This window comes from Syngnathus typhle, linkage group LG22, assembly GCF_033458585.1.
Source record: "Syngnathus typhle isolate RoL2023-S1 ecotype Sweden linkage group LG22, RoL_Styp_1.0, whole genome shotgun sequence".
Lineage (NCBI taxonomy): Eukaryota > Metazoa > Chordata > Actinopteri > Syngnathiformes > Syngnathidae > Syngnathus > Syngnathus typhle.
Genome location: NC_083759.1, coordinates 841,870 through 863,277, shown reverse-complemented (window position 1 = coordinate 863,277; position 21,408 = coordinate 841,870). Strand labels below are relative to the sequence as shown.

Here is a 21,408-nt window from a genome sequence, read left to right as displayed (position 1 = left end):
TGGTTTCCAAAAGTCACAGTTTCTACGCAAAACGTTACATATTTGCATTCCTCAGAATTTATGAGAAGGCAGAGTCGAGATGAGCGGTCAATAGATTTGGACCAATAGCAAGGCAGCATAGACGGTGCCTGGATGGATTCGCACTTTTGATTGGTGCAAGAATCCAATATGGGCGCGGCCATCGAGGTTCGCTTGTCCAAAACAAGAAGGCCCACGAGCACGAGCGCAGGAGTAAGCCGAGAAAAAAAACGTGCAAGAAAGTCAATGGAGCGACAAACGCGACTTTAAAAGAGCCAACAAGCAGGTAGGTGACAATTACGACGCTTTAATAAACTTACTGTCCACTTTCATTGTCATTTTTGGAAGTTAGGCCGCAACGACCGAATACGTCACGAAGTGACGTCAGCAGTCGACTTTTTGATGGTTCGTGTACTGTGAAGCAATTTTTGGGCTCATTCAAAGAAACATGGGCCAGGTCACGTGCGGTTGCCGAGTTGTTATTTTTAAATGAATTTGGTTCCTGTCCATTATATGCATGTACCTCCACATTTTAGCCCCCCCCCCCCTCCGAATTTATAAATAGCTATCCAAAATAAGTGAGCCAAAGATAGACTTTTTCAACACTCATTCAGAGTACAATGAAGTTGATGGTTGTCAATACTAAGATGCAGAATTTTTTCTTTAACATGGTCAAAAGGGTCAAAAAAAGGTCAATGACTGCGAAACATTAAAACAACAACAAAACAATGAAAATAAAATCTGTGGAGTTTCCAGATTTGCCCCAAAATGGATGGCACCCGAGAAGCTGTGCTTTGACTGAATGTAGGTCATCTTTTTTTTCCTCACCTCAACGTGTTGCAGAGCCTCAGCTCGCCGCCCGCCCGCAGATGGACTCCGACAGCCAGACCAAGATGATGTCCCGTCAGCACCCGGGGAACCCGTCCTGCGACGACAGCAGAGGCGCCGCCGGTCAGCGTAATATGCTCAGCTTGAACGTTTTGAAATGTGCTTTCTTGTTTGCGGCCCCGCTTGCAGTTTGTCTTCAATCTAAGGTTGAACATTGGTTATTGTGGCTTGATTTCCTGAGGTTTTCTTTTGCCCGGGCAGGCTGCAGCTGGCTGGCGGTGGCGGCGGCCGTGGCGGCCTCGCTGAGCGGCTTGATGCTGGGCTACGAGATGGGCCTGACGTCGGGCGTGCTGCTGCAGCTGCGCGGCGTCCTGTCGCTGTCGTGCCGCCAGCAGGAGCTGCTGGTCAGCTCGCATCTGCTGGGCGCCCTGCTCATCTGCCTGGCCGGCGGCCCCGTCCTGGACCGCTACGGCCGGCGCCGCTCGCTGCTGCTGAGCGCCGGCCTGGTGGTGGGCGGCACGGCGCTGCTCATGGCCGCCTCCTCGCTGGCGGCCTTGGCCTCGGGCCGGGCGGTGGTGGGCATGGGCACGGCGCTGTCGGGCACGGCGGCGTGCCTGTACATCGCCGAGATCTCGCCGCGGGAGCGCCGCGGGCTGCTGGTGACGCTGTACGAGCTGATGCTGGTGCTGGGCGTCCTGCTGGGCTTCGGCTGCAGCTACGCTTTTGCCGCCACGCCTCGCGGCTGGGTCTACACCTTCGGGCTGGTCATCCCGCCGGCGCTGCTGCAGATGGGGGCCCTGGCGTTCCTCCCGCCCAGCCCCAGGTTCCTGTTGGCCCGGGGCCAGCCGGAGCGAGCCAGAGAGGTCCTGGCGCGCATGCGGCGCGGCACCGAGGAACAGGTGGAAGGAGAACTCCGGGATATCCAAATGGGGCTGAAGGAGGAGTCGGAGCACAGCTTCGCCGAGCTCTTCGGCGCCAAGTCCAACCTGCGATCGCGCCTCCTGACGGGCGTGGCGCTGGTCTTCCTCCAGCAGGCCACGGGGCAGCCCAACATCCTGTCGTACGCCTCGCCCCTGCTGCGCGGCGTGGGCTTCCGCAGCGACGCCGCCGCCACCCTGGCGTCCACCGGCTTCGGCGCTGTCAAGGTGGCGGGCGCCATCCCGGCCGTGCTGCTGGTGGACCGTGTGGGGCCCAAGAGCTTCCTGTGCGTGGGCGCGGCCACCATGGGGATATCGCTGGTCACGCTGGGCGCGCTGACCCTGCACGGCCGCACGCAACTGTCCAGCCTGTGCGTCAGCCACCCGCCGTCGCTCAACCGCACCGCCGTCTGGTGGGATGGCCGCACCAGCGACAACAGCACCCAGGAGTTTGTCACCAGCGCCCCCGTGTGGCGGACGGAAGACGACGAGGGGTCGTCGCGAAGCGGGACGGCGGACGAGGAATCGCCTTCGCTCAAGTGGGCCTCGCTCATCAGCTTGCTGGTGTTTGTGGCCGCCTACTCGGCCAGCCTGGGGCCAAGTGAGTGGCTCCGATCCATTGCCAAATTCCAATCTGGCTCTGAACAAGCTGCTTGTGTATTTTGACTTGCCAGTGGTGTACGTGGTCCTCAGCGAGATCTTCCCCATGGGCATCCGGGGGCGAGCCGTGTCGGTGGTGTCGGCCGTCAACTGGGCCGCCAACCTGCTCATCTCTGCCACCTTCCTCACCATGACAGGTACGTGGATGGGATGTTCTCTCCTGAATTCATCATTTGAGAAGCACATTTGTGACATGGGGAACCATTTGCGTGTTTCTGCGCAGACCTTTGAGGCTGCTTGAGTATTTGCTGACTTGAGTAATTGATGAAATAATCAATTGTGAAAAGATAACTGGGCTAATATCAAAGTTCACGAGATTAGTTGAGTCAAGCGTTACTATCTTGGGCAAATGCCAAAGGTTGCACTCTGCTGTTGCTTGTGCAGCTGATCCAATCAAGTCCTTTTTTTTTTCTTCTTCTTCAGAGAAGATCAGCCTCCCCAACATGATGTTCCTGTACGCGACAATGAGCTTCGTCCTGTTGGTCTTTGTCATCCTCTGCGTGCCCGACACGCGAGGACGCACGTTGGAGGAAATCTCCAAAGAACTGGCAAAAAAGTGAGTTGCCGATGGATTCCGGTGCACCGCCAGACACGGGGCTCACCGTGTGCTTTTCTCCTCCGTTTATCCAGGAAGCATTTTGAAATCAACCTGTGCAAGAAGGTCCCAAATGCCAAACACATGGAGAGGCCCCCCAACATCCTGTGACCACTGTTCAACATTCGACTCACTCCACGCAATAAGATGGACAGTGTAGAGTGTTAATGCTCGTACTTTGCACAATGATTTATGTCATTCAATTGTTAGGATTTAAAAAAAAAAAAAAGCTGATGATTTTGGATGACTATGTATTTTAAAGACAGCCACGACGCCCTCGTGGCTATTACGTTTTCTTGTAAATTCTCTCAAACACAGTCGGCTGCTTTATTTATCACTTTATTATTTTTGTATAAAATACAAAATAGTCTTGAAGCTGTGGGGGGGGGGGGTGTAATGGCCGGCGGGAGGTCCGCTTATAAACGGATCGGATGACGTCAACCGCAATTAAAAGTCATGCGGGCGAAAGCCCAGTCGGTTTGAGGGACGCGCATGAGCACAAAGATTAAAAGCTGGTCTCGGAAACGGAGCTTACGTTTACGCTCAACCTGCACTAAAACATCCTCCAAAGTGATCCTATACACACACACACACATACACACAGGCTCAATCGTGGAATAACAATATTACAAAATCATATTTACAATTTACAACGAGTGTCAAAATGTACATGAGTCGAGTAAGCCGGATTTTGGAGAGTTTTGTACTTTTCCGTGGACGGAGAATGCCTTTTTTTTTTTTGCGTTACTTCTAAAACGACTGCGAGTCCACAAGAAGCGCACTCGGTGGCCCAAGCGCTCCTCCGCCTTACTTGCAGAGCGGCTTCTTGCACTCAAAGAGGAGCGGGTACACCTGCTCCACCGCCGTGGCCACGTTCTGCACGTTTGGCCCTGACAAAGAGCAACAAATCAGAAGCCGCACCAGTTGCAGCTTAGGAATTGCGCAATGCTGCAGCGGCGAGCTCGGTCGGCTGAAGTACCTGTGACTGTGAGGCTGCCCGTGGAGAACACCTGGATGGTGGCCTTGATAGTTTTGATCCTGTAGGTGGCGGCAGGGTGGAGCTCGGGCTCATAACTGACGCAAAAAAAAACAATAAAAAGCTCAGGTGGAAGGAATAACAACATGTTGCCAGCGAGGCAAAACAGTCACTTGTCGAAAATGTGTGCACCATCCTATTGCTGGGATCTGGCCACTAGAGGGCGCACTTGGTCAAGACATTTTGAGATGGTGGGCGCAGGCAGACCATCTGGTCACCTACCTGGCAATGGGCCGGTTCTTCTTGGTGAAGTCCACCAGGTGGATGGCAAAGGGCATGGAGCAGACGGCCAGCACGTTCACCACCTTGAAGGCCGAGAACCTCACCTGAACACAACGCGTGGCAAACGTCACATCCACAACCATTGCTCAGATGTTTCCGAGGAACCTTTCCGTGTGATGACATTTTAGCAAGACGTATCGGAAAGAGTTCAACACTCATCCAATCGTTCTCTTTATTTTCAATATGAAGTTGTGGTCAAAGTGACGCTTCCTCCCACCTTGAAGCCAATTTTTTGCAGACATCGTGCCAAGCGGCGAGCGCCTCGCTTGGCCTCGTCCTCGCTGAAAGACGCGGAAAGGGCGGGATTAATACATTGTGTGCCACCAAGCTGTGCAACAAGATGGCCGCCCGTTAACATGAAGACAACGTGAGCAGTCGTTCCTACCTTGTTGCTCCAGTGCAGATAATCTTCCCTGAGGACCAAATGGAAGCGGTTATCTTGGGCTTCCGAAGCTTCATGAGGACTTTCTAAATCACACGAGGTTTGGGTTTTTATTTGCCATAAAATAAAAACTATTGCACACATGCTTTGACTGACTTTTGGTTCACTTTCCCCTCCCTGAAGGACATTTACACTTTTGGTGTTGTTTACTTGTATGTATATTGTGTACTATGTCTTGTCACCGTGGGAACGTCATTTCGAAATTGACTTTGACTAATTACCTTCTATCAAGTGACAGAAGACCCTTTTAAATCCCCAAAAGCCTTACCCCCACCTCCGGCTTATAGATGACGTTGGTTCCCTCCAGGGCGATGGTGCGCAGGTTGAGGTGGCACCTGGTCCTGAACGTTGCCACCACATTGGTGATGATGATATCCAGAGTGTCATCATTGCTGGAATCCATGGAGGAAGTGTGTGTGTGCGTGCGTGCGTATGGCAGAGAGGACCTCACAGGGCTCACTCCTCACTCGTCCGCCATCATCGTGACGTAAAGCGCCCGTCGTGCGGGTTCAAGACTGCGGGGGGGAAAAAAGAGGACCATGAATTATTTAACCAGTCTAATTGAGGAAGAAATAAAATAAACATTTTTTTCGAGGCGAAGTTAAAAATGACATCTGCCGGCCTTCCAACCATCTGCTAACATGACCACCAACTTGCATAGCGCTAAACTTACCTTGACCTGCAGATGTGTTTATCAACAATGCGGCTGGCTGGCGACCCAGTACTAGCTAGCCCGGCAACAAGCCCGCATCGTCGCCGCTTTAGTCCAAAACCTCAACGCACAGCGAGCGAGCGAGCGAATTAAAGCGGCAAACGTGCACATCACGGTTCGATTCGGCCAAAGCGTTTCGTCTCGTCTCGTCAGCTCCCCAAAACAAAGCCTGTGTCACACTTGGCTCTTGAGCTTTGTGGGGGGGCTCTCACGGGCCGCGATCGCACGCGACCCTCCAGCCCGGATGAATCACGACAGATGCCTTGATGGTTAAACGCAGCCATAATCGAGTTGGGACGAAATTTCGCACGTCAACCTGCACCCCTGACGTCAACTCGGACTTGATGCTTCGGCTAACTGGGAGGCTAGGCTAGGCTAAGATGGCTTTTCTCGGAGGGGGGGTGTGATGCGCTATTATTTAGCTTGTGATCGGTCTACGTGGGCAAAGCAACGGCGACACCGGCCTTCGGACACGAACTATCGACTTCAAATGGACAGAAACGAGAGCGTAGAATCAGCGGAGCGGTGTGAAGTATGAATGAAAACTTGTTAGCATCTACAGCTAGCAACATAGCCGCCTGCGGGTATCGCTGAGGCTTTCTTTCTTTTTACAAATTCCGTGATCAATGTTTGCTTTCACGGGAAATGCTGCCTTTTGGATACCTCATCCGCTTGTCAATGCGGAGCCCCCAGAGTTGCACGAGTCCGTCAACAGGATTGTTGATCCCCTTGCCTCCGCGCAGGTTGCGGATAGATCAGACAAATTGGACTACGCCACTTAGCAAATCACTTTCCGGCGGTATTTTTAAAAATAAAAGCTGGGTAAACCGGCTTCCGGTTTTAGCCTTCGAAATAATAGCATTCAACTTTCTCGATTTAAAGGAGAAGCTGACGTCAAACGACGTCACGATTTGATTCCACGAGAACATCAAACAAATACAATAAATGTAAACAAAGCATGAATGAATCTAGAAAAATGTACATGGCAGATTTGTAGACTATAATTAAACATATGTTGGGAGAAAAAGTACACAATATCCATTTTTCGAGCGTGAACAAACTATATTTCTTAAAAAGCAGTTGCTGTTCATCCTAATCAAACAAAGAGCAAGTGAGAATGATGTTTCCAAATGTTTCTCCAATTCCAGTATTGGACAAACAACAAGGTGGCTGGCGCGTTCCGCTACGTGTTTACTCTGCGCTTGCGGTGATTTAACTCCATCTCCAAAGGGGTGGGAGGGGAGAGGAACATCTGCTCTGGAAAGGTTCTGGAGAGGCTACAAAACCAAACAAGAGAGTGAGGACAGTGTTTACAAGCCAGTGGGAATGTTTGTCTTATCATTGAGAGAATTGGCCCTCATGAATGAATGCCGAGAGGAGAACTCCATCTTCCTAATTCGCATTCAATCCGCACAAGAGCGTTGTTAAGATGCCCCGAGATGTTTATTATGAAGGTTTACGAGGGGGAAGGACGCCGATCTTTTTCCTTAGGTCATAGCGCATTGAAAGTAAACACGCAGATGTGCGCCCTTGCGCAGCGTCGCTCGGAGATATGTGCGGGAATAAACAATCCGTCCGTCCGTCCGTCCATCCATCAATGGCCTCATTGATATCGCCGAGTCTCTTTATACTGCCGATTTTCACCGATCGCCCAGCGGGACTAGAACGGATCCCTGAAGCGGAGGTTAACAAATGAATATGCACGACCAGTCATTTCAAAGATTGTGTGTGTGTGAGACAAAGACGGACGGCGTGTGAGTTATTCCAGCAGCGTGCCGGTGCAGCTCTGGGATCTGCCGAGTGTAAACAGAGACGTGGGAACGACCGAGCCTGTTTACATCATCTCCATTCTTAGCGGGACCACAAGACCACACGGCCCGCACCGCATTCATATCGACGTATGTCATCACATGTCCTACCTGACTTGGCAACCTGACTACACCTACTGAAATTGGATTTAGTGCGCTAACGTTAACACACCTGCACAAACATGGCGTCGCCGTGTTTAGACTCGCTTTGCAAACGGCATCGAGCGATGGCTCACGGAATAACGATTAAAAAGAAATAACGGGCCAGCACGTCATCCATCAGCGAGCGGCGTGCAGGGTTTGGCGGCCATCTTGCGAGGAGCGAGTTACGTCACGGCGCTCGTGTTCCAAGCCCACCTGCTCAGCATCGATCACAGCGATGACTAAATCGAAAAGCCACGGTTTGAGTCATGCTCCTTTCCGCCACGCCCTCCCCGTGTAATTTATCGCCGACAGTTTTACGTGCCTTTGATTTGTGGCGAGAAATATTCCATCACTTGATCTTTTGATTCAGCTCGGGGGTTAATACATATCGAGAAGTTATTTGTTATCGGGTTGATCTAACTTTTGCTCTTTTCTGGAGGGGAGGGGGGGAGGGGGATGCTCTCGACTCGACACTCAAACTGGTGTTTTCGTTTTAGTCAAAACAAATAAAACAAGGGACATGAATGCAAAAGAAAAATAAAACAATAATGAAAAATAAATAAGAATTGACTTTCTCAAAATTTCTCAAAAGATTAGTTATACAAACATATATGTCAATATGTTTAAATTAGATTCTCGATTTAATCGTTTGTGTGTGTGTGTGTGTGTGTGTGTAATGTATATGTGTGTGAGTGTACTGGGTGTGAGGAGGTGATGAAATAGAAGGAAGGATGTTTTGGGGTGCCTGTGTGTGCAGTGTTGTCGGGTGAGCTTGGGAGAGGGTGCAGAGTGATGGTCGGAAGGCTGTGTGTGTGTGTGTTGTTTGCGTGGAAGATTTGTACTTTTTAACACACGTACGCACACGCATGCACGCACACACACACACGCACGCTCACACATGTAGTGATATATAAATTAATGGTCTCCTCGGGGAGTCATCCAAGGGCCACGGGCGTTTGGAAGAAAAGATTCTCGGAAAACGGCTTCATCATCAAAACATTTGCTCATTGCTAACCACATCTTCGCTGTCCACCGAGTCAGGCGTGGGCGGCAGTGGGGGAGGGGGGGGGGCTCTGCGATTACGCTAACGAAATACCCTAACCATGTCAAACTCGCGGGAATCACTCAAGCCTACAACAAGAGATTAGCCGAAGAGAACAAAACCGTTCTCAAGCTTCTCCTTTTGTCCGACTCCAAAGCAGGAAGTCATTGGAGAGCCAGCCAAGAAAAGCCTGTTAGATGTATCGTGCATGTAGATACCGAGTCGATTTATGGGCCCGCAAATTTCTTTCCACTGAGTCGTTGCCTTCTTAGCAACAATGTTTCCGCTTTCATTATGACAAAAAAATACACATAAGATAATAATATTACATAAAAGCAGTTGTCCATTCCGGTCTGGCCAGCAACCATATTTTGGGCCATTCGGACTTCCTGTCGCGGTGGGATCGGGAAGAAGCAGAGCCGCGGAAGGTTAGTTGATCCAAACAAACGCTTGTTTTTACGACGGTCCCGTCAGCCATTATCTGTCCTGGGAGTTATGCCGGAGCGTAAATACAGAGCGGCAGCGAGCGCCAACACAGTCGCTCGGTGGGCCCCGGCCGGCCAGAGAAGATAAGCACAAGAGTTGATTCCATTTCAGCTCTTGTGCCGTTTTAGCACTAATGGACGCCGAGCGAAGGGAGCTCGGGCTTTTATCTGGGCGCTCAATAAAACATGGCTTTGGTCCTCCGCCACTGCTCTTAAGATTTACACAAGGGTTAGAGCTGGAAGATGGAAACACACAAAGTGGCTTGACGTTATTTCCTACAATGAAAAAATGTCAGTGAAGCCAAGGAAAAAAAAAAAAAAAAAAACTCCGAAAGATAAGCTAGACAAATGAACGGAGGTGTTTTGGTTGACGCGTTATCATTCACGACTTGTGTAAACACGTATCGCGGCGTGAACTTTCGCCGCACGGCGAGCACCTGCGCCGAGAGCCGTTGAGTGCGGCGCCCGGGGCGAGCACATGTGCGCGGGTGCGAGGTCGAGCGGACAGACGTGACGTTCCGTTTGGCGCGGCAGAGAAATGATCCGCACCGTTTATTATCTTTAATTAGCGTCGAAGGTGGAAAAGATAGATAAGGCCCGCCGCCATTTAGCTGATGGATGCGATACCGAACCCCCCCCCCCCCCCCCCCCCCCAATATAGACAAAGTCTTGTGAAAAGAGCAGGAAGAAGCGTGTCGTCCGTTTTTTTCTGGCTTCGGATCTTTTTGACCTCCAACAATTGCAATTCATATCATTTTGATTAGGATTATTACTGCCTAAAAATACAATATATACTACTATACACACGATATATATACTATACATTTTATATAAATGTATTATATTTATTTTTAGATATATTTGTGATATTTATTTTATATTTAAAAAAAATAAAATATATATTTTCACAGGGATTTTGAAAGGCAATTCAGTCATTAGCACAAAGCGCTAAAGTTAGCACACATCTGTTTGCAATTATGCCACAAAGACGAGATGCTTTAGCATCTGTCCTCTGCGACTAAGTGGACCGGAGCTCAGGTCGCACTCGTGCATACAAACAAACACGTGCGCGCACTAATGAGCGCACACACGCACGGCCAGGCACTTGTCTGCTTCCTGCCTGTGGGACTGGCTCGGGGTTCCGAGGATTGCGGGGCTCCCCGGAGATTTGCGTCTTTTTATCACAACTCACATCTTAGTCATCTCCGGTGGCATTATGTCGCCGTCTCACGGGAGCGCTGAGCCCGTGAAAACACAGATTAGGTCTTGGCCAGCGTGATGACCTTAACAGCCCTAGTTTGAAGATGCTAACGGTATGCTAACGGTGAGGAAAAAAAAAGACCTTCTCTCCTGTCCATTAATGGCGCTTTGATGTGCATGTTTAGACACCAAGCTAAGCCACAGACATCAGGCCACACATTTCCGTGGCTATATGCAACACTTAGGCATACATACAGCGAGTACAAATATTTGTATAAGTTACCTCCCTGTGTAGAAGAAGGAGGAGGAGGAGGGCGCTACCCCGGGACGGGTCTCCATCGTGGGCTCATCTCCCCGCGGGACCTGCGAGGAGGAAGGGAGGGAGACGGACGGGTCATGCGGGTAACGTCTCTGGCCCAGTCAACACGTCGGCCCTATCAGCCGTTTGGCTGACGGGCGGCGGCAGACAGAGGCGCATCTCACGCGAGATGGCCCGGACAACGCCGCTGGCCGGCTGCGCTCGGGGACCACTCCTACGGAATGCTTGATAACGTAAATGAGATCATTTGCCGTATCAGTAAACGCAACCGCCAGATATGATGCGGTGACATCATTATTGTAAAGTCATAATATTAGGTACATCGGATTACTCTGCTCCATTTTTCCCCCCTGCCCTTATTTATTTTTGTGGTAGGCCGACACACTTGCAATGTCTAAAGTGCTCGCGTGTTGTTTGCGTTCGGGGCCGCAGATGTTTGTTTGCGCTCAACTGTTTTGACTCTGCGTGTTGCGGCTGGGATGGAGTTTGCCGTGAAGGATTTAGGAGAGTGGAGAAGGCTCACGCACATAAACACAAGCCAAAGGCTTGAATGGGAGATGGAAAAGCCAGCAGTGTCCCTCTGCTGTGTTTATAAAATGGAGGCTCACTCCCAGGGCGGTGACACAGAGCAGGACTCTGGGGGGGGACAAATAAAAAATAAAAAAAAGTGCCCAGTCCATAGCAAACGTGCAAAATATTCCAACAATATTCAATGAAAAAAAATTGGTGCATATGCGACACCTCCATCACAGATAAATACGCATTCCAAACAATAGGCTCCGCCTCCCTCCCACTGTAAGCAAGAAGACTTCCAAGGTCCACTCAGCAAATATCAAAGGACCTTGTTGTCTTTTTGAAATATAATCATATTCCCAACGCAATAAACACGTTCATAACTCTCGGTGACTGTCCGCCACTTCCTGTCCTCGTCACTCCCCGTTAGCTCGTTGCACTCTCGGCAACCTCCATTTTTTTTTTAGTTTTTGGTCCTCAAGACGGACTTGAACTGAGAAGAAACCTGCGTGTTGTGTGTGTGTTGGGGTTGCAGGGAGTGTGTGGGGGTCGCTGGTGATAATGGACAGAGAGCCGAAGTGTTCGGACAAAGACGGACGATGTTTTTCTCACCCCCCCGGCTTCACTCGCAGATTACAGTTGTTATTTCTCGCACGGCCCGCTCCGATTGGATTTTTTTTCCTTTTCCGGTTTGATATTTACGATTTCATTCTCCGTGTGACAAAAACGTGGGATGTTTTCCCGCTGGTGAATAAAACAATATTTGGCTTCTTGTTGGCCCCGGCGCCGCCGCGCAGCTAGCAAAACGGACCGAGGTGAAGCCACCTCGCGCGTTTTAACCTTACATGTCAATTATTGATCCGTAAAAGGCAAACGTGTAGCTAGCAAGTGAGCGTTGACTCGTTGGAGCAACATCTGGAAGCCGTCCCTTGACCACGGTGGTGACCTTTGACACCTAAGCGGCTAATTAGCAGCGCGTCCTTCCATAAGGGGCCAGCTCGCCCGTTTTCGTCTTTCTTCGAACCTCCTCCCGACTTCCACCTGTTGCCTCGTGTCACAGCCGGCCGGCCGGCCAGGGAATACTTTGGCCTTTGTTTCAACGGCATATTTGAGCTTAAAAAGTTTACAAATATCTTTCAAAAGCAAAAGTTCTCTTTTTATGTGCCTTTGCTCCGATTGGACATGTCACTACATGAAAAATGTTGCAGTGTGCAATCAGGCCAATTTCTTTGGCCTCAAGAGAGCCTTAGCGCCGCGTGTAAATAAGTAACGCTCGTAAAAGTGTGTTTCTTCAGAAAACAAAGGAGGACGTGCGGGTCCTTTTTTTTTTTTTTCTTTTTCACGAGCTATTTGCGTCCTTCTTCTCTCTGGTGGACACACGCGGCTCAGAGGAGCATCATCAATCTGGCCGACTCTATTATTACTTTGGCGATTTGAATCCGAGCCCACCCAGGAGGGACTCGGCCGCCTCCGCCGCTTCGCCTTTTGCTCATCTTCCCGTGCGTTATTTTGCGAGGTGCCTGGCGCATCGCCGCGGAAGGCCAAAGGGGGGGATTGCGGGCCACCTCGTGATATCGATTACATCCGAGGGGACCCAGGCGCCGCTTTGCCATTTGAGACGTGACCCCACCCCTCCTCCTCCCTGCTTGTCCTTGCACCCCAGCCTGCGAACTGGCACAAAGTGCTGAAAGTTATGCGTGAGTGCGTGCTAAGTACGCCTCATGATGGCAAGCCCGAGAGGACAAACATAAGTCGCAGCTTACGTGCACGTTCTGTTCAAAAAATGTGAATCATTTTCTCAATCCAAGCACTATGCAACTTACTAAAAGAGAAGGCCCCCAAAATCTCATCTAAGAGTCTTCGGTGATTTCCCTTTGGTGATGGTGCCATGAGCTTTTTTTTTTTCCCATGGTGAAATATGAGCACTAAACAACGTCGGATATCCGGGCCAGCGCATTTTTGTGAGCGTCCAATAAAAAGTCAAGCGTTTGGGAGGTCCGTGCAGTTTTGTTTTTTTTTCCTTCCTCTCCTCCCATCCGTGCAGGCCGCCGCCCTCGCGCTGCTCACGGAGATAAAACAAAGTGAGCGGCGACGCTGTCCGCCACTCATGAGCGCAGCCAGGCAGCCCCCGGGAGCTGACGTCCATAAGCCGGCCTTCTCCGCATACCAGCGCCAGCGCCACCCGTCCGTCCCGCCATGTCCACGGGTTCCCTAAGCGACGTGGACGACGAGCTGCTACTGGACGGCCTGCTCAAGTTGACCTCGGCCGACAGCGCCGAGGACAGCTCCAACGGCGAGGGCCGGGCCGTTGACACCGCCGCGCCGCGTACCAAGCGGCGCAGGACTGCGTCGCGCAAGGCCGCGTCCCGCAAGTCCTGCGTGGGAGAGGAAGGCGGCGGCGGCGACGGCGTCCAACGGGAGGGCAAACAGGTGCAGAGGAATGCGGCCAACGCGCGCGAGAGGGCCCGGATGCGCGTGCTGTCCAAGGCCTTCTCGCGGCTCAAGACGTCCCTGCCGTGGGTGCCGGCCGACACCAAACTGTCCAAGTTGGACACTTTGCGCCTGGCGTCCAGCTACATCGCGCACCTGCGGCAGGTGCTGGCCAACGACAAGTACGAGAGCGGATACGTCCATCCCGTCAATCTGGTGAGTGCTAGCTTGGGAAAATCGGACTTGTGTCTGAAAATGATTGGCCTTTAGAGATTCTTAACAAAAGAGAGTTCAATCCAGGTTCCAATCTACTGCACAGTCAAAGTGTCGCTTTAACTTTTTTTTTTTTTTTTAATTAAAATTATTTGAATTATTCTAACGTTTCTTCTTCATTATGCTCTTTTTTGACCGTTTATTTTGAAAAAAAAAAAAAGAAAATTATTATTATTATTTTCATTATTTAGGCCACCATTTTTGCATTGATTTTAAGAGCAGTCCTGATCTTGATTTCAGCTGAATGTGAATTTCACACAACCAATCCATATTTCAAGTTAAAAAAGATTTTTGCCTCCACAGACGTGGCCCTTCATGGTTGCCGGCAAGCCTGAAAACGAGTTGAAGGAAATGTTGAGCTCGGCGCGCTTATGCGGCCCCACCGCATCCTGACCAAAACACACTTTGGATACCCCCCCGTCTCATCTCCGCAGACTTTTCGAGTGGGAATAACGGAGGGCTGCTTGGAGGGAAGAAGGCACGCGTGCCCTCCTCCTCCTTTCGTTCCCGTAACAAGAAACTATTTAAGTGCTTTTTTTTTTTACGTCACTCTTTATTGTCTTTGCTGGCCCAAAGACAAATTGGCATTCTCCTTGGCATCATATGTACTCTGCATCAACATTTTTTTTTTTTTACGTCTCTGAAATTGTACAGATGCTCTAAATATACAATCTCTATTTGTATCTATCACTTGACGCTTTGTGTGTGTTTTGTGACCTCACCTCTGTTTTCCCCCTTTGGGGATAATAGGGCAAGCCGAGCAGATACGCACGCGGCGGGCGGTGTTGTTGCTCAAAGATAACGCTGGATGTGGTTGCCTTTGCAAAAATAAACGCTGGACAGCCACAGATTAGGCTGAAAACAAGAGAAAAAGGCAAGGCTTGGCTAGATCGAAAGAAAAAAAAAAAGCTAACCATGAGTTAAAGGCTTTTTTTTTTTTCTTTAATGAGAAATTAATGGTGGGAATGAAAGGAAAAGAAAAAGGGGGAAAATGTGCGTTAATCCTGCCCAGAGCGCTTGTTTTAATTCTGCTGGGTTATGACCGGCCATGTTTACATCCCGCAGACAGTTATTTATGCATTCTGACAAAAGGCCGCTCTCTCTCTCTCTCTCTCTCTTTCTCCCTGATAGCATCCCCCCCTTCGTCCCAATTTTGTTGGCAAACACACGCACTTTAAATCTTACAGGAAAAGCAAGTGTTTGGCCATGGCTACGTTTGCGCTCAGCTCGCCTTGACAAGATGGCGCGGCGGTCGTGTCACTTGAAGGGCCCACCACCTAATACATCAGCGCCGGCCTGGCAGCACACCCTCGACCCATCTCGACAGAACCCTTTGAGGGACCACCTGGGAGAAAATAAACTTGGCCGTCTGCCCTCCAGCTCGAGGAAGAGGGATTCCCATACTTGCTAATAGTTTTATTGGAGCTCAGCCCAAATGGGAAAAAAAAAAGACAAGCAGGAGTGACCAGGACACATTTGTTGTACTCACAATTTAGGAGGGGAGCTCTTGTAAAACGACTGCTACATCACTCATCTAGTTAAGAATTTTTTTTTTTTCAAAGTATTAAAACAAAATCAGAAAAGCAGAAGACTGAACGGATGCATGGAGGTGGAGAGCAAGCTCAAACGTTCGTGTGTGCATACTGTATATTGTGAGGCTGCCATCTAGCGGTAGCTCAAAGTTGACCTTTTATGTCGAAGAAGATTAAACGTGTGCTGCTCGTACCTCACAGTCAATGAATCCACAGAGACTTGGCTGGCTGTCAAACTTGCTTCCTTCCCTCCAGTCAAGTATCCGGTCCTTATTTTGTGGGATGGATGATGATGTCTCAGCGTATGGGACGGATGGTCGTTCTCGTGTCTCGGCTGTTTTCCTTCTGACCGCAAGATGGCAGCATCGCGCTTGGAAAGTGGCGCCTCACTGTAAGAGAAGAGGATGCTCAGTCCAGATGGAATAACATGTCAACGATGAGAGCCGGGCTCATCATTCACATTGGCGGCTTGCGCGTTTGCTAGCTGGCTCTTTGGTGGGGCTGAGCAGACTCAATTTGTCTCCACAAGAACACCACCATCAAGACCAAACCGCAAGATGAGTTTCACAACTACTGCAAGGGATTCAGAAAGCTGTAGCAATGAGCTCAGAGAATGAAGAAGAATATAAGTTGCTGTTTTGGTTAAAGCATTATACTAACAGTTAGCCCACACATGAAATATACCCATGATAGCATTAAGCTAGGAGACCAGTTCAACACACAATGTTTAGTTTGACATTCAAATCCAGCCAACGTACTGGAACCTCAAAGCTTCTTACATTTTCTCCGTCACGACGTCGAGCCTTTGATTTTCCCGTACGGTCCGATCCAATTACGGCGATCAAAGCACGGGCCGAGGGTAAAGGAGGTCACCCGCCCGACGCACATCCACGCCGTAAGAGCGGTGTTAGTGGACGGAAAGGGGCGCCGTGCTAAATGATGTTTGACCAGGTGGGCACAATTACCTGCTGCGTGGGCAACAATTACCACGCGTGTTGTTTTTACAGGATTCAAGTCCATTACAATTAGGGGACACGAATCACAATCACCTGCCGTGTGTTTTTCCAGCCGCCGGCGCCGCCGCCACCGCAACCCACTCGCGACACCAGATTTCCTGATACTTTCCTTCTTATTAACGCCACTTAGAATGATCGGGCGCAGACAAGCGGGATTCCGTACAAGTGTCCCAACAAGTGGCCATTCATTCCACCACCGCATTCGCAGGAAGCCAAAGCGCGACGGGTCAGTGCGTATGGAGGAGCGCAGAAGAGAACAAGCGCTCACTGTTGAGTCCTACGAGGACGCTAATCCCACTGTATGTGTGTTAGCATTAGCGCTTCTGTAGCCAAAATCACTCACAGGTGCCATTTGCTTATTTGATCTCAATTAGGTGGAATTAAAAGTCGCTTCACAAAATCTCAGCAGAAGTAAAACACCCAACATCTCGGTTTTTGGGCCTTCAGTGGGGACTTGGACCAAGAAAAAAGTTGTGAAATGAGTACAAGAAGTTGCTGGAAGAATAGGTGACGATCGGCCAGTTGCTGTTCTCGACCACTCGCTCCCAAAAACGGGAACACCTCTGAATACGGCCCGGCCCACACGTGGATTCAATTACGATCCCGTGGAATTCGGCAAAAGTGGTCGGCAATAAGGAAAATATTCTTCTAATCTGAGGTCTTCCTCACACTGGGTGCGAAGGAAATATAAAAGGGGAGGGGCGGCAGGGCGGAGAGGGGGGTCCCCGTTTAATTGGGTCCAGATTTGACCACCCGATTGAAAAAACACCGGGAGGGGATATTGCTTGCTTGTGTGTGAATCAATGGCCAAACGGCTTATCGGAAGCAGATGGAGAGAAGCACAGAAAGAAAACAGTGATTTCCACAAGAGACCACAACGGAAAACAGAGCGCGGGCGGCGACACAAATTAGCGGCAATACGAGGGAAGGTCACCGAAATGCATCCGCACGTGACACAATTGCAGCGCGTTTGCAGAACAGTCTGCGTGAGTGTGAGCTGTGGCCGACAGCAGCTTTGGCAGGAGCGACTTTTTTGAGCGTCTCCCCTTTCCTCACTGGCGTTACATTACTGCTTTTATCTATAGTCTGATTGATAGAAGGGCGTAAAAGCAATCGGATCTATGGACGCCGGTCCACTTTTTTGGATGCATCCTGGAGCGAGGTGAGGGACACCGCAATGTTTTTTTTTTTGGGGGGGGGGAACATATCGATTCACCTTTCTGTCCATTTTTTCTCTCTCTGGAAGCCATTTGTCCACCTCGGTACGACTGATGCCCTTCCGGAGAGCCGAGTGTCAGCTTTCGTCCCCGAAGGATCACCCCCATGCATTTTTAATGGACACACTCATGCAGCGGACAAATGATTTTTATTTTTGACGGGGCTGGGTGGAGGCTGGAGCGGGTGGCTCCTGTTACATAGGGATGATAGCGAGTGTGAGCATGCACGCACGCCCTAGTGAGCACGTGCGCGCACACACACACACACCAACCCGAACAGAGGCAAGAATGAGCCCCTTGATAAGATCACCTGCATTAAAAAAATTAAAAAAAAACTTGCCATCCATGCATGTTTTTGCAAGTCATACATGTGTGCTTACTGCTCTTGCACGCACGCACATCCTCCACTTGCCACTTTCGTGTTTGCCTAAATGTCCACTTGAGTTATGACGGGCTCCCGTCCAAGGCCCACCGAGGCCTTCATTAAATGAGGATTAGAGTCGCTCTCCAAGGCCACTAACGGCGACTTGAAAAGCCGCTTTAATCCCAATCAAATCGAAATTGGGATTGGCACAGTGAGACGGAGCGTCACGACGAGGGCTAGATAAAGAGTACGATTCGGCGGAAGTCGACCACTTTGACCAACTCGGCCGTCTTCGAAAGACAGATGCAAAGAAAAGGCAAGGCAATGTCATTTTCCACAAGAGAGGAAAATCACGAGGAAAACGCGGGGCAGGTTGGCCGAGAGTATTCCCAGGTGCGACCGCAGCGTTCCCTCCGTGCACTTGAACTAACCACCGACTGTGCGTGCGTGCGTGCGCGTGGAGAATGTGACTTTGAATTTGTTATCATTGGCTGGAACATTTCAGTTCAGCTCCAGTTTAGCTGCGAGCGAGGGAAAAAAAAAAGAAGAAAAAAAAAATACAGGCCGACACATTTGCACTGATAATGACAAATGAGCCAAAATGTCTCTTCATTCTATTTTTAACAGTGCCTACGTACAAGTTTGAAGAGCTCATTTCGATGCCCATCATCTCCCCGCTCGTCCGGTCTCGTCTCGACCCGGCTCCACTTGCTCTGGCTCCGATCCCGCCATGCCTTTTCGGATTGGAAGGGGGGGTGGGGGCTTGTGGGACCACCCTGGGGAGAAAACGGGGAGCGAGGGGAATCACGTTACTCCCCAAAAATGCATAAGGCCGACAAAAGAGCAATGAGACAGGAGGGTGACGGAGACAAGGCTGCTGGATGGGAGGGGGAGACGAGGGGGGAGGGAAACAAGAGAGCACATGAAAGAGTGCATTAGTGATGGGGGGGGTTGATTGGGATGGAGGGATGAGGAGTGCTGAAAGGAGGAGACGGATCACCGTCTTTTCTCGTTTTGCTCTTACAATATGAATCCAATGTTCATACGTAAAGTCACAAGATGACAATTAGCGAAGGTCGCAAAAAGCCGAAGTCAACATGGCCACCGTGAGCGAGGCTGCATAAATCAGCATCCATTCAAGTTTACGCCCAATCCTTCATTGGGCTCAGCGGTGCGCGTTTGATTAAAGTGATAAATATCCCGCCGAGGCGTGTCACCGGAGCGCCACCGCGAGCGCATGATGCAGAAAGGCGCTCTGGACAATAAATAAAAAAAGCCTCGTCCCTGCTCAACTTAATTAATTGTGCGTTGCACTCAACGCTTCCCGGCCAGTCTCCCTAGGGGGCGCTGTGGGTCAGGGCCAACTTGGACATTTCATTGGCACGCGCGCATTCAGTGCCTGGTTAAAAAAGATAAAGACATTAACAGTAACCTGATGCTGAGTGAGTATTGATCCACTCTCGGGAGGATTGAGAGTGAAAGAGGAGCAGACAGCACTTCATCTAAGCACTTGACCATTTCTTTTCGGGCGTGTCGGTGATTATGATGGATGCTTCAATTCTTCTAAATCATACACGACGACGCCATGAAGTTTAAATGACTGTTGGCAATGGAGGGACGGAATAAGAATGGAGTGGGCAAGTGGGGCCCATCTCCATTCATTTCCTCCTCGCCACCTTTTCTTCCCTCTCTCCTTATTCTCACTTCATTTTCTCCCTCTCGGTTTGTTTTGCTTTATTCTTTCATTAGTTGGAACAACATAGCGGGCATTCCGGCTCGCCATTTGTGGTGGCCACAGAGAGCGAGGGAGAAGCGGGATAGATTTAAAACTGGCTCACCATGATAATCCATAACGTGACAAACGACAGTAATGGTGTTTGTACTTTATCAAAAATGTCCACCCCCTTTTTCATTTCTCCTGCCATTTTTTTTTAATGTAAAGTGCGGGTAGCTTGCAAGGTCACTTGTTGCTAGGCAGAATTTGCTCCGGTGGGAAAAACGTACAGATTTTCAAATCGCTCCCACAGCACAAGCAGCAAACTATAGTGGGGCACCGCTGTACTTGCCCCCAACATATAAATAAAAGCTGCATTTCAGTCAATGTGTGTTTTTTTGGACTGTCGAAAGAATAAATCAAAGAGCATATTTTGTGTGCAAGCCAGCCGCTCGCCCGAGCGTGGGCGGACTCTGCTCACGTACTTAAATACGATGTCTGTGCCTATAAAACATTCCCTCCCTCCGCATTAAGCCAAGCGTCCTGGAACGGGGCGCGCTAACTCCCTCCAAAGCTCCCCCGAGAGTAGCGCGGCTGTTGGGATGGGAAACAAAGTCAAGAGTGTGACACGGAAAGCAAAAATGAAAGCAAAATAGCGTTCCTGCCAGCTCCTTTCGACTCCTTTTAAATCACGCGGGTCGGTGGACCCTCCTTTTGAATCACGTGTAGCGAATGTCCAGAGTCAAAGGGCCCATTCTGCGCCGATCCCCAAAAATATTGTGGTGGGTGACGGAAATAACGCTCATTTGGGCCGGCGGTCGTGATAATCATAAATCAGCTGCCAAGCGCTGCCATGCGGCATGCCGGGCTGCGCCACTAATGGCCCGGCCCATCTTTCAGCGGGTATTTTTATCTTTGCACCCTGACACTCCGGACTTTCTGGAAGCAACCTCTCCTTTTACCTCGTCAGCACCTCGGGCCAGTGCGAGCGCGAGTTCCGCGCGTATCTATAAATACCGGTGAGCCGGCGGCCATTTTCTTTTTGGCCCGGCGAGAAGAGGGAGTGCCGTGACGGGCTTAGTGGCATTTCTTTGTTTTGAAATAGCTCGCCGCCCTCGCAAACAACAAGTGGCCTGACAAATAGAGAGGCGCATCTGCTGCCGCCTCGAAAAACACCTGGACGCATTTGTGTTCCAAGCTGGCCCGACACGCAGCGGCGGAGGCGGCGACTCGCCCGCCGCTGCAGCAGCTTCTTGCTATTTCGGGCTCCGTCACGGCTTGTACTACTCATTTATTTGGCCGCGACTTGGCATATCAACACAGACTGACAGAAATTGACTGACGCATGGCCCGGCATTACCTGTTGCTGTGCTTCTGCAGAATCTTAGCGACTTGACATTCCGGACTGCCGCGGTGCTGCTCTTGGCCCCAGCTCGCAAATGAATCTTCCCAACCTCGGCAACAGGCTACAAATGAATATGAAGAAGACAGTCACTGACCACAAGACTATTTATGTCACAGAAATATGATTATTTTTTTAGTCAATGTGGAATAAAATGATGTCTGCGCAAAATAAAGTCGAGTAGCCACAACAATTAGAAGCACACACGCGGTGTTATTTTTATCACGTTGTTGGTGGACTGCTTCCCTTTCCAGCCACCTCCATTTTGAGCCCGTCACTCACTTGGCCGTCGGTCGGCAGCGCGCATGCGCAGTGGGGCTCGTCGCTGTCAATAATGAAGTTGGGCTCTAATGGCTCTCCTGCAGCCCGGCCGCTTCTCTCGCCTCGTCCAACTTGGACTCGGACACTGGTAGCAAAGTTGCGCCGCGCTGCCGCCGCTGTCTGCTGCCTTCTTTCTGA

The 21,408-nt window shown here is 50.3% G+C and overlaps 3 protein-coding genes across 7 annotated transcripts; 2 read left to right on the top strand and 1 right to left on the bottom strand.

The window, feature by feature from the left end:
* The first annotated feature begins 168 nt into the window (after positions 1–168).
* slc2a12 (solute carrier family 2 member 12) lies at positions 169–3,335 on the top strand. The gene is made up of 6 exons (XM_061270252.1): positions 169–304; positions 862–969; positions 1,108–2,364; positions 2,438–2,560; positions 2,847–2,979; positions 3,054–3,335. The coding sequence occupies exons 2-6, from the start codon at positions 888–890 to the stop codon at positions 3,127–3,129; spliced, it is 1,671 nt and encodes a 556-aa protein (XP_061126236.1). The 5' UTR covers positions 169–304; positions 862–887; the 3' UTR covers positions 3,130–3,335.
* On the bottom strand, positions 3,332–21,370 carry tbpl1 (TBP-like 1). 5 transcript variants are annotated; one of them, XM_061270261.1, is made up of 11 exons: positions 21,232–21,370; positions 20,908–21,013; positions 18,472–18,609; positions 15,431–15,625; positions 10,453–10,532; positions 5,047–5,293; positions 4,722–4,804; positions 4,554–4,617; positions 4,277–4,380; positions 3,998–4,092; positions 3,332–3,908 (listed from the first exon to the last, which is right to left on the bottom strand). In XM_061270261.1, the coding sequence occupies exons 6-11, from the start codon at positions 5,179–5,181 to the stop codon at positions 3,826–3,828; spliced, it is 564 nt and encodes a 187-aa protein (XP_061126245.1). In that variant the 5' UTR covers positions 5,182–5,293; positions 10,453–10,532; positions 15,431–15,625; positions 18,472–18,609; positions 20,908–21,013; positions 21,232–21,370; the 3' UTR covers positions 3,332–3,825. The 5 variants fall into 5 exon arrangements, with proteins under 5 accessions (XP_061126245.1, XP_061126244.1, XP_061126247.1 ...); XM_061270260.1 differs by lacking the exons at positions 10,453–10,532; positions 15,431–15,625; positions 18,472–18,609; positions 20,908–21,013; positions 21,232–21,370 and adding an exon at positions 6,154–6,307; XM_061270263.1 differs by lacking the exons at positions 10,453–10,532; positions 15,431–15,625; positions 18,472–18,609; positions 20,908–21,013; positions 21,232–21,370 and adding an exon at positions 6,154–6,307 and having other exon boundaries at positions 5,053–5,293.
* On the top strand, positions 12,760–14,399 carry tcf21 (transcription factor 21). Its single transcript, XM_061270265.1, has 2 exons — positions 12,760–13,647; positions 14,008–14,399. Exons 1-2 carry the CDS (start codon positions 13,198–13,200, stop codon positions 14,095–14,097), a joined length of 540 nt encoding a protein of 179 aa, XP_061126249.1. The 5' UTR covers positions 12,760–13,197; the 3' UTR covers positions 14,098–14,399.
* Positions 21,371–21,408: the final 38 nt, after the last annotated feature.

Bases quoted from the DNA above. Each gene is read 5' to 3' on its own strand.
- slc2a12 (XM_061270252.1), top strand. From the start codon at position 888: ATGGACTCCGACAGCCAGACCAAGATGATGTCCCGTCAGCACCCGGGG. The intron at 2,365-2,437 runs GTGAGTGGCTCC...TTGACTTGCCAG, and splicing joins CTCGGCCAGCCTGGGGCCAA to TGGTGTACGTGGTCCTCAGC. The intron at 2,561-2,846 runs GTACGTGGATGG...CTTCTTCTTCAG, and splicing joins CACCTTCCTCACCATGACAG to AGAAGATCAGCCTCCCCAAC.
- tcf21 (XM_061270265.1), top strand. From the start codon at position 13,198: ATGTCCACGGGTTCCCTAAGCGACGTGGACGACGAGCTGCTACTGGAC. The intron at 13,648-14,007 runs GTGAGTGCTAGC...TTGCCTCCACAG, and splicing joins ACGTCCATCCCGTCAATCTG to ACGTGGCCCTTCATGGTTGC.
- tbpl1 (XM_061270258.1), bottom strand. From the start codon at position 21,256: ATGCGCGCTGCCGACCGACGGCCAA. The intron at 10,533-14,426 runs GTGAGGTCACAA...TCCTCCTCGCAG, and splicing joins CCCAAAGGGGGAAAACAGAG to GTCCCGCGGGGAGATGAGCC. The intron at 6,768-10,452 runs GTAACTTATACA...TTGGTTTTGTAG, and splicing joins TCCTTCTTCTACACAGGGAG to CCTCTCCAGAACCTTTCCAG.